The 12,221-nt window shown below is 43.4% G+C and overlaps 1 protein-coding gene across 3 annotated transcripts in view; it reads right to left on the bottom strand.

The window, feature by feature from the left end:
* The window catches only part of LOC138962353 (uncharacterized), a 196,312-nt gene that overhangs the window by 177,717 nt on the left and 6,374 nt on the right, over positions 1–12,221 (bottom strand). For all 3 annotated transcript variants that reach the window (XM_070334138.1, XM_070334139.1, XM_070334140.1), the window contains exons 2-9: positions 11,561–11,747; positions 10,227–10,345; positions 9,216–9,307; positions 8,764–8,824; positions 8,311–8,475; positions 6,221–6,392; positions 478–555; positions 155–211 (exon numbers count right to left, since the gene is read on the bottom strand). In XM_070334138.1, the coding sequence (XP_070190239.1) occupies positions 155–211; positions 478–555; positions 6,221–6,392; positions 8,311–8,475; positions 8,764–8,824; positions 9,216–9,307; positions 10,227–10,345; positions 11,561–11,707 (891 nt within the window). In that variant the 5' untranslated portion in view covers positions 11,708–11,747. The remainder of the gene's footprint in view (positions 1–154; positions 212–477; positions 556–6,220; positions 6,393–8,310; positions 8,476–8,763; positions 8,825–9,215; positions 9,308–10,226; positions 10,346–11,560; positions 11,748–12,221) is intronic.

Below are 12,221 nucleotides of genomic sequence, written 5' to 3'. Positions count from 1 at the left end.
TGCAACTGACCCTGTAGAAAGACAACGCAACTTTTTCAATTAAAAAAAAAACCATCGAAAAAACAAGCACTCCTAATAGATCAAAACGGATTAAAACTGTCAAATAGCATTTTTTGGGTATGACATTTGCAGAAGAATGAAAATCAAAACTTACATCCGACAACTCCATCTCTTGTTTCTTTTGGATTGTTTCTGCTTCTTGCACAGCGCGCTGATGATCAATAAGAACAGGGGGAAATCAGTATGGGATATCAAAAGTTGAGAATAAACGCCTGCACAATGCTGACTGTCAAGGAGTTACAGAGAAAATGAATAATCAAATAAATAAACGAACTTTTAACAATTTTTTAGATGAACGAGTTATTCTGGAACCTGAAGCACATAGGGATGAAGACTTTTGCTAATTGCGAATTTAGACGTACACAATGCATACAAGTCGATCGTTCAAAGGCAAAACCTACAATAAAAACTCATTACCTTCAGCTCAAAAACTGTGGCTTGAAGAGATTTGACAAGGTTTCTCGACGTCTCTTGATCAGCCACGAGTTTGTTGATCTGTAAAAAAATGTAGCATTTAGAAGATAAAGCACAATGGAAACAAATCACGAAAGGGAAATGGGTAAGCTCATAATGAAATCATTAAAGGAGGCGGAATCAAAATTGACGCAGGGGAAAGGCGAGGAAGAGCGAGATGAGGAAGAAGAAAGGAAGAAAATTAAAGAAGAGAAAGACGAAGAAGACGCAAGATAATGGAAATGATAAAATATTTTAAAAGAAAAGTCGACACTGCAAATAATCCAAGCAGTCAGTCTAACGTGAATTACAGACTACATTCATGAACAAAGACCGAAAAGGAGGAACTGGAAACCAATACACTCAAATTTGATCTGCAGTTATTAAACTGGCAGCTGACTATGGAGACAGGAAAAAAGACTGATCGACTAGTTATCATTTGCCGTGTACGTACAATCATCTGTAGAGTACCAATTCCAAGAGGACCAAGAACAATGAAAAACAAGAGGCGAAGCCTTCAAGGCTCACGTAAGAAATCGACAAACAGTAACACAAACTCAATCACTCCGTCACACATACACACACACAGTAAGCATAGCGGTGACACGGTGCAAGAGTGCAAGACACTAGATCTAGATCTGTCTGTCTGTAGCCTACTTACGGGGACACGACTGCCAGATGGACAGATCGACACTGCGCTTTCGACAGCGCTTCCTCGCGCAGACACTGGAAACACGCTGTGCAGATTAACCTGTAGGAAATCTCCTTTGGTATCTTCCTTATCTATTTTTCTGGAGCTACGAAACCGAACAATGTAAAATCGTCTTCTCCGAATCGGCGAACTGCAGCTCGGTGATAACTGTATCTATACCACAATCCTTCACGCGATCTGACCTAACCTTGATCCCTGACCTGGTCTACATACCACACACGACACAAACCAGTCACCTGTTTTTACCCCCCCCAAAACCCCCCACCACCCGTTTTCTTTGGATACACACTTTAACTACATACGTGCCGACGAAATGTTGATCATTGCTTCAATACTTTGAAGCTGTTGCTTGAATAATAAGCAGGTAAAATTAGTCGGTGTTCTACCACAGACATACATACATACATACATACATACATACATACATACATACATACATACATACATACATACATACACACGCACGCACGCACGCACGCACAGACAGACAAAAGTTAGCATCGCATAGGCTACACTTACGTGAGCAAACAAGTATGCACAAAGTCCATTGAGGAAGGTTTTGTGTTAACCGAAAATCGTTAACGGACCCGTTCTATCGATTTTGATTGCATTTTGACGGGTTTTTGTATGAACATAAAGCCACTACTTTGTTTTCTGCACAACTTAGTCTGTTTGACCAAGTAACTTATTTCTTTTCGATGCCGGGTATTCCTCTATCATTTTGGTTTATATCGGTTTACAAAACACCTAGCACCATGATTAAGTGACACTGCCTCTCTCTCTCTCTCTCTCTCTCTCTCTCTCTCTCTCTCTCTCTCTCTCTCTCTCTCTCTCTCTCTCTCTCTCTCTCTCTCTCTCTCTCTCTCTCTCTCTCTCTCTCTCTCTCTCTCTCTCTCTCTGTGTGTGTGTGTGTGTGTGTGTGTGTGTGTGTGTGTGTGTGTGAGTGTGTGAGTGTGTGTGAGTGTGAGTGTGTGGTGTGTGTGTGTATAATAGCGTGCGTGCGTGCGTGCGTGTGTGTGTGTGTGTGTGTGTTTAAGTGTGTGAGTGTGTGCGTGTGTGTGTGTGTGTGCGTGTGTGCGTGTGTGTGTGTGTGTGGGTGTGTGTGTGTGGGGGGGTAATGAGGTAAGGGGGTTGACAGATATCATTCCCATGATGAGTTTTGTTCTGTACAGATGTTCACGATCAAATAACTCGTGTCGTGTGTGTTTTCTTCAATTCCTTGTGTTAAAAAATATCTCTTCATAAATTCTGACGCTATCTTCGCAAATAGACCACTAGTTGCAGACAGAACAACAAGAAAAGAATTTGTTCGAATAAAATCGGTTCAGCAATGAATCAACACGCGCGAGGAGCTTTATAAAGTCAGGAGACAAAGAAGATATCAGAACTGAAAATTGGTGTCGTCTTGACAGTCCTTTAACAAAATGGAAATAAAATTAAAAAACAATTTTAAAAAATCCAATTTTCTACCTTCAATCGGGTTTCACGAGCTGCCAAATGTTTCCATTTTAATTTGTAACATAAGAAGCAATAAATCCACACAGCTAAATTTATATCGTTTCCTTTTCGCCACGGCGAAGACGAACGCTTGTTACTGCAGTCTAAATCGATGTCAACAATGTCATCCCACTGCCACACATACACACCAGTAGACACTAAGTGACAATGTCGAAACAAAATACCGGAGATATGTGCAAGCACTCAGATAATACAGCATGCAGAACTACTGAAGGGTCTCATTCGTATGCTCATGCGAACGTTTGGATAAAAAGCTAAATGCTTACTTCGAGCCATTTCGGAATTCGCTTAGGCGTACTTGCTAGAATCTAACAATATCAGTATCATAGAATCTGACACTATCACTGTACACCCCACTGCTCACTGCTTTCACGAAGAGAAATCTACTGGAGACATAGTAAAATTGGAGATTTTCATTTCAGATTCTTTACTTTATTATCCCATTGCCGTTAAATATTGGTCGCTAAATTTGTGATCTAAAACCGTGGGGTGAGAGAAACACAAAAATACCCAATGAAACATACGACACGGACCCTTTCAGTGGCAGCAAACGAGCAGCCGGTCTCACAGTCAAGTGCCATGGCACATAGACACAAACACGGTCTTTATTGACACACACAGGGATGTAAATCATGCAATGACAGTCGAAAGGGCTATCGGGATTGCTTCATGAAAGAGCAAGCATGGTCGCTATGATTGTACTTTTTCATATCTCAACGTGTGAACTAGGCAACAAAGAGAATGTGCAGGCTCGAAGTGCAGTGCACGACTGTGAAGTCTTTCTTTGGTGTGTTTTTAAGGATCGTTTCTTTGCTTTTGATGCAATTTACGAGAAACAGGCAGACGGGCAGACCGAAACATACCCAATCTCTCTCTCTCTCTCTCTCTCTCTCTCTCTCTCTCTCTCTCTCTCTCTCTCTCTCTCTCTCTCTCTCTCTCTCTCTCTCTCTCTCCCCCCCCCCCCTCTCTTTCTCTCTCCCCCTCTCTCTCTCTCCTCTCTCTCTCTCACACACACACACACACACACACACACACACACACCGTGACACACTCTCTCTCTCTCTAGGTGTTGCTGTGCCACCTCATGTATGTAAGTTATTCACTTCAATGTTTATCACCATAAAATAATGTCGTATAAAGCCTGGCACAGGATAAGTCGCATACAACACTTCCTGCTAATGGGTATGAAGCGGAGGTGATATTATGTGATTCAAACCAATTTGTGGATTGGCCAGGGTCATTTTCTTGACAGTTTATACGAACGTGAAAATATGAATCGGTCCTTAGCTTTTTGTCGATTAGAATTACCTGCTAACCAGTTCGAGTCGATATACACATAACTCTTATTACAACTGCACTCTCTTAACTTAAGTCAGTGCATAATGTATTATCCCGTTTTGTTCTTTGCTCTCACATTCCATCAATTCAGCTGTATCTCCTTCTGGTGCATCCCCTTCTGCTTCCTTAACTCACTCATCTCTCAATAAAAACTTGATGCACCTACTGAGGACATACTATTCAGCGTTGGAATACACATGTACTTGCAGGTTACATGCAGGTTATATGCTCGGAAATATCAATCTGATCCGGGCTACTACAGCTTACACAGTCGTCACGAAGTTGCCGCAAGTCACTGACTTGTTTACATCACTGGAACCAGCTTCATAAAGTGTCTCAGTCAATGCTAGAAACAGAACCCCTCTCTCTCTCTCTCTCTCTGTCTTTCTCGCTCTGTCTCTGTCTCTGTCTCTGTCTCTGTCTCTCTCTCTCTCTCTCTCTCTCTCTCTCTCTCTCTCTCTCTCTCTCTCTCTCTCTCTTCACAATTCTCTTCCCGATTTTTATTTAACATCTTTTTACACAAAGTTAGTCCTGCAACTGACCCTGTTGAAAGACAACGCAACGCGAAACAGCACAGACATCGTCATACCGACAAGAGGAGGAAACGCCCCCGTGTGTCCGGCGCCTGGCCCAAGTCGACCGCAACGCCTTTCAAGAAGAAATCGACCACATAACTGCTGACCTTCATGTTGTGTCGACACTGGTACAGTGCTACCTCCGTGCCATGCCAGACTGACTCTTCTAACTAAACTGCAGGCAGTGTTGCAAAATGCCACAAGAAAAACCGTGAACTGTCATTTCCTGACTTTATAGCATCTGAGTCAGATGCGTCAAGAACGATGCATTATTCTGTTTTCTTCTCAAGAAAATCGCGGAGTTCGACTACCCCCTACCTCCCCCTTTGAAATGAACCGTGTGTGTTTATTCAATAAAATGTCTTACGTCTTACGTCTCTCTCTCTCTCTCTCTCTCTCTCTCTCTCTCTGTCTCTCTCTCTCTCTCTCTCTCTCTCTCTCTCTCTCTCTCTCTCTCTCTCTCTCTCTCTCTCTCTCTCTCTCTCTCTCTCTCTCTCTCTCTCTCTCTCTCTCTCTCATATAACATAACAGTCATGATTGTCTCCTCTTTACATTTAACTTACCATCCACTAATCCATGTGCTCGTTACAACAATAACAACAACGTCATTGTTCATTTACTGCACACGGTACAGTAACAAGGAAACAAGTCTTCGGCGTATCTACACGTTTTGCAGTCTCTACACTCTCATACCTCTGTCTTTCAATCGGTAACATGAGAAGCAAACTGTCTCTTCCTTGTTGCAAAATGTCATTTTGCGGTGCCAGTGACACTGAGTTTTGCTTCTTCTGCGGACAGCTTGTGTAATCCCCTCTCCCCAATTCATCGATCCAAGAGAATCTCAACCTCTCTCTCTCTCTCTCTCTCTCTCTCTCTCTCTCTCTCTCTCTCTCTCTCTCTCTCTCTCTCTCTCTCTCTCTCTCTCTCATTTCTCACTCCCTTAATTCTCTTCTCTTTCCTCTTATCTTTTCGTTTCCCTTCATCCGTCGTTTGCTCTGAATATTCTTACTGGTTACCCTGGTTTCGGACACATATTAAGAAGTCATCACACCACTGATCGAAAAATCATCGCTGTCGTTGTGCCCTCGTTGCACTTTCCCCCCATATCCGGCCCCACCCAACCCAGCCCTGGACTCGTTAATCCCCCCCCCCCCCCCCTCCCTTTCGTTTCGTGTGTTTCAGTACCAGACAGTGCACTCTGCTAAGTCCCATGCAAATAAGTCTGTCACCTGAGAAGCTACCGCATTGGGGTTTTTCTGTAGTTTATGGTTGAAATGCGCCTACTCATGTTCCTTCCTCGACACACAACTCAATACGTAAACCTACCCCTACCCTTTCCTCTTTTACCTTCAGTTCATCTGTCTTTCTCTGAGACAATACACGTAGTTCCCTTTTTAGCACTCTCACGGCTAAGAAGTAAGCGTAATTTTCTTTGTCTAGTTGAAAAAATGTCTCCAGTCATGTAAAGGACCTTCCCGTTGCACACAACTACAACCCGTCCCGCCCTTACCAACTGCCTTCATCCGCCTCAGTCACATACCAGGTCAAGCATGCATTCGCTTACCTTCGTCTCATAGTCTGTCGCCTGAGAAGTCAGTTCGGCGTTGTCTCTCTCCAGGTACAAAATGCGGCTGTGTTTTTCCTGCTTGTGTTCCTGACACCGGTTCAGCGCTGTCTTTAGCTCCTCGTTTTCAGCAGTAATTTCCGACTGCTGAAGGTCGGCTACCTCCTGTAACCTGCGTTGAAAACATGGATCTGTTTTAGCGACTTCAGATAAATGTAATGCCGCATGTAACAATAGCATCTGTAAAACTCGACTAATTAGGCAAAACAACGGATATTGGAAGTTGCAACTCTTATTTTTGCCCACCGAGCTCAATAAATCCACCTCTGACATTTCTGATCGGTAAGATTTGGGGTCGACATCTGATCCTCGAGGACGTAGGACTGGCAAAAGGGTGGTATTGATAGGGAGGTGGAGAGAGAGAGAGAGAGAGAGAGAGAGAGAGAGAGAGAGAGAGAGAGAGAGAGAGAGAGAGAGAGAGGCAGAGAGGGAGAGAGAGAGTGTGTGTGTATGTGTGTGTGTATGTGTGTGTGTGCGCGCATGCAAGCTCGCGCTGAAGGGGGAAGAGAGAGAGCTGACGTTGATTCAACGTCAAGACTTAACTGGCAAGTCGCGTGAAGCGAAATAATACATTTACTTAATCTGTCAAACTCACATTCCGCGACCGAGACTGATAGCGCTGACATTCTCGTGCAAAACATAGCGGCCCGCATTCGCTTGAGGTGTCAAGCCAGGATAGCGCAGTAAAGTATAGCACTTCACAGGAAAGTGTGCTTTTATCTATTCTTTTTAACTTTTTCAGCTTTTTTTAATTCTATAATAACATATCCACATGTTTTTTCGAATCAGGAAAAAATAAAGAATACGATGCAATCAATTTTGGATCGATTACTAACATTTTGATTTTAATTCGAGTTTTGAAATTTTTGCAATCCCATAGTCCGAGCTTCGTCGTGGATTGTTTGACCAAAATGTCAATCAATTTGATCGAATAATGAGGGCGTAACAGTGCCGCCTCAACTTTCACTAAAAGCTGAATATGGCGTCATCAAAGACATTCATCGAAGAAAGGAAAAAGTATTCTGGGGATATCATCTGAAGAGTTTTTATGTAAAGTTTCATGAAGATCAGTTCAGTAAGTTTCCTCGGAATCGATCTACACGCCACGCCACGCCACGCCACGCCACGCCACGCCCGCACAGACACACATACACACCACGACCCTCGTCTCGATTCCTAGTCGATGTTAAAACATTTAGTCAAAACTAGACTAAATTTTAAAACGAAAGTGGTGATTTTCGCTGTAACGTTAATCCCAAAATACACCAATTGTCTGAAGCGTGAAACACTAATAGCAGTTGACCCCCTTGCAATTTTTGTTTATAAGTGTGATTAGATATACCTTTTTGAACACGAGGAAAAGATATACGTGCTACTGAATAAAAATAAATAAAAAACATGCATGCGAAAAATATGTAATATATATCTATTAGTTCTGTTCCTGTGCAGTTGCAAGTTTATTTCGAGATGTCGCTTGGACACACCCTGACATCATATTTTAAGACATGACTGATACATCCGGGTACAACCAAATGCGCCGCTTGGGTAGGCCATATTCCTGGCGCTAAATGACCTATTAGCCATATCCCTGTGTTGAAACTTGCGACCCAAATCGATACGCAGCACCGAGGAAATAGCCTGTTGTTAATCAGTAAGCATGTGCAGCTAGCTTCCTTGTCTACTTCCAGCCTGTCCCATTTCTGTCAATCTACTGTCTCAGTGTCCCATTTTCTTTTCTCTCAAGACAATGTCTCTTCCTTGTGGTTGTAAGTCAGAACACCCATTACCCAAATCCACCGTACCCAACCAACTCACCCCATTCTCACTTTTGTCTGCGCTTGTTTGTGCTTATGTTCTTGCAGTCAACAAATATATTTGGTATTAAAACCTCTGTTCATGTTCTCGGTGAAACAAGGCGGGTCAATCACACACACAGACACACACACACACACACACACACACACACACACACACACACACACACACACACACACACACACACACACCAAAAGAAAGCATCAGAACCCAACCTGCGGATTTTTTCCTTCAGGATTTTACTGTTGTGGGTGAGCGTGAGAGTGGTGTCTTCTTGCTGGTCCAGCTGTGCCTGCAGTCTGTTGTTCTCCTCACTGAGACGTTTGTTAACATGCTGCAAATCTTCTAGCTGACTCTGCCACGGCACGTCTACGCCATCACTAGTAAGCAAAGGACGCAAACTTTTTGTCTAAAAATGATCTGTACGATCAATTGTAGGTACACTGCGTATTCTGACAAGGACGTCACATTTTTCAATTGTTTCTCTTCTTAGTTTTACATTAATGATGTTTAAAATAGTTACTTTTCTATCATTGTGAATACGCACGCACGCACGCACGCACGCCCACACACGCGCACACACACACACACACACACACACACACACACACACACACACACACACACACACACACACACACACAGAACTGTTGACATTTTATCCTTACCTTTCAGTATATCGTGCATTATCGTCGGCTGGCACTGATTCCATGACATACCCGCCAGAACCTTTGAAAAATATAACTCTCAAATAATAACTATTAAGCCTCTTCTTCCTAATCTCAGACCCACGTAAATAAACGTTCGAACACGTTAAAACAATCAGCAAAACTAGCAAAACTTGGCTTCAGTATTTTCTGTCTGCATTCTCTTGTTCTCCTCTTCAGACACTGTTACTGAAGCCTGTCTTCTTGCAGACGCAGTTATTTTGTTCAAAGTGAATACGGGAAACAAAGCCGAGATCGAGACATACCTGTCGCCTGACAGACAGACAGACAGGCAAACAGAGAGCCCTGTTTGGGTGAAGGACACCTAAATGACACTGCAACACTGTGACACCAATGACATTGTGTCTCTTCGATCTAACGAAACTGCTGGTCAAGAGGAGAACAAAACTCACCTCTCCAGGATGGTGAGCCACCTGACACTGACAGTTCTGATCTGACTGTCGTTGCATGAGTGCCATCTTCTGCGTCAGAACTGCTGTCTTCACTGTTGATGTAACAAGAGGAAAACTCGAGAGAATGCAAAGGAGGCGATGAGCTGATGACAAAGAAGACACAGCTATTAGCTCAATTACATCTGGATTGCGTTTGCATTTTATCTGAATCCGTAGAGAGTGTTTGAGCATTTGATTTTAATATCCATCGTCATTCTTCTTCATTCTTCGGGTCTGATCTAAATACAAATTGTGTTCTTGACAAAACAGCAGGCATGAGACCTAAACCTTTCCCGAAACTAAATCTACACAGGTGAAGGGTATATATATATTTGTTTTACAGGGTAACATTGCCCATAGGCCTCAAGAGAGATGTAACAGCACACACACACACGCACGCACGCACATAGGCAGGCAGGCACACACACACACACACACACACACACACACACACACACACATACCTAAAGTGTGGATGGTTACCTAAGAGGCGGCACTGGGTGTAGTGCCTTTCTAGTGCACTTGCACTACAACAGCACTGGGTGCAGTACTCGCTCCGGCATCGAAGAATTTTGCACTAAAAAATGCACAAAATTTGACCTATTTCGTCGCCTATAGAGGACGGAAAGAATGTCATTTTGAACATTGTTATGACATTCTTTCCGTCAAAAAAGTCAATTTAACGGTGTTAAATGAAGCGACCATCCACACAATTAGGTTGTCATCCAGAGTTTAGGTTGCCATCCACGTGTGGATGGTTGCCTTATGGTGATTTAGGCAACCAAACCTGTGGAAACGGGGACACACACAAACACACACACACACACACACACACACACACACACATACACACATACACACACACACACACACTAGTAACGACAAGGAAAATTACTATTACAACAACTGCAACAACAAAAACACCGCAACAACAACAAACAAACAAAAACACAACAAAAAAGACCCACAAACCTGGTTCCTAGCTGCTCTATCCAGGTACACATGCCATGTCTGTATGTTTCCAGGTCCACCTCACAGTTCACTCCCTTTGGGTCGAGACATACTGCCAGCTTTTTAACGGCTTCTCTGTGCTGCGGGATACATTGGAGGAACAAAAGCATGTTTTCGTTGCTAAAAGAGTAGTATAGAACATTTGACCTCAAACAAAGCTAACCAGCCGTTCAGTTGTTGTTGTCTTCTCGGGCGCTTAAGCTGTTCTTGTTAGCACATTTGTCGTCCTCCTGATAAAACAATGTTCTATTGTGGATTCCGGGATTGCTAATCCGTTCGCAAATGAGTTATACTGTAATTCTCTTGTGCGTGTGTAAGTTAGTTGGGAGAATAGAATCAACAGTAGTTTGGGAATTGTGCTGATGGGGTGAAATGAATTAACTGTTAAGGCCAGAATATGTAACATCAACATGACCTGTGCACACTTCCATGAACTTGAATTTAGGTAATATTCCCCGGGGGGGAATGCTTTATCTTGCGAGAAAATGTAAGTTTTACGCCCTCACAGCAAAGCCATTCGGGGCATGTTACACGGGAAATCCCGGCTTTGTATGAAAATAAAAAATAAAAATGCTGGGGTGGGGGGGGGGGGGGGGATGTAGACAACTGGCTGCCGGCTGTTAGAGGAGACCTGAAATGGGCTAGGGACCGGGTTGGGTCGTCTTGGGTCAGTGCTGAAATGGTTACTTTATTGGCTGTTGGCCGAACGGACACCCGGGCTTCATATTTTTGCATGCATGTATTCGTGTTTCCAAGGCCTGAGGCTTTCGCTGTGACCCTGGGATCTGTATCGTGCGCATGCGTGCACACGGGCTTTATCTTGCGTTTAATGCCCGTACATTTTATATCCAGCTTACGACGGGCGCAATGGCTTGGTGGTAAGACGCCGGCCTCCAAAGCGGAAGGTCGTGGGTTCGAATCCCGGCCGCGCCTGGTGGGTTAAGGTGGAGATTTTTCCGAACTCCCAGGTCAACTTATTAGCAGACCTGCTAGTGCCTTATCCCCCTTTGTGTCAGTGTACACGCAAGCACAAGACCAAGTGCGCACGTGTCAGAGTTCGGTGGTTATAGAAACACGAAAATACCCAGCATGCTTCCTCCGAAAGCGGCGTTTGGCTGCCTAAATGGCGGGGTAAAAACGGTAATGCACGTAAAAATCCACTCGTGTAAGTTTCAGCTCACGAACGCAGAAGAAGAAGAAGATATCCGGCTTACATCATAATATGCATCACTGAACACTGATAGCAAAACGTACATTAATACACCCAAAGACTGATAGGATCGTTGCACTCTTACCTGCAGTTTCGTGTCCGTCATTTTTTCCAGGTAGCTGATAAGAGAGGACACTGGAACGCGACCACTCTTAAACTCGTCACAGGTGTGAAACAAAATGTCGATCAGGTCTGTTTCCGACATAAGCTTGCTGACGCTGACGTACTCCATCGCTACTGAGAGGATTGATCAAATGCCACGACTAGCCTTTCTGAAAACAGAATCAACCAAACGCTTTTAGAGAAAGAAAGAACAGAAAATACAAAGGATGAGACAGATTTAGCAACAAATCGATTAAAACTTTGCCCGCAGGTGCAACGGACAAAAATACCTTGCTTTAGCAAAGAAGATGAGTTACAACTCTGTGAACACCGCTGCCGCTGATTACACTAGGAAGTAACAAGTCGCGTCAAGCAAAATTGATACATTCTTTCTTTCTTTATTTGGTGTTTAACGTCGTTTTCAACCACGAAGGTTATATTGCGACGGGGAAAGGGGGGAAATGGGATAGAGCCACTTGTCAATTGTTTCTTGTTCACAAAAGCACTAATCAAAAATTTGCTCCAGGGGCTTGCAACGTAGTAGTAGTACAATATATTACCTTACTGGGAGAATGCAAGTTTCCAGTACAAAGGACTAAACATTTCTTACATACTGCTTGACTAAAATCTTTACAAAAATTGAC

Source organism: Littorina saxatilis, linkage group LG3 (genome assembly GCF_037325665.1).
Source record: "Littorina saxatilis isolate snail1 linkage group LG3, US_GU_Lsax_2.0, whole genome shotgun sequence".
Lineage (NCBI taxonomy): Eukaryota > Metazoa > Mollusca > Gastropoda > Littorinimorpha > Littorinidae > Littorina > Littorina saxatilis.
This window is presented reverse-complemented; position numbering and strand designations above follow the sequence as displayed.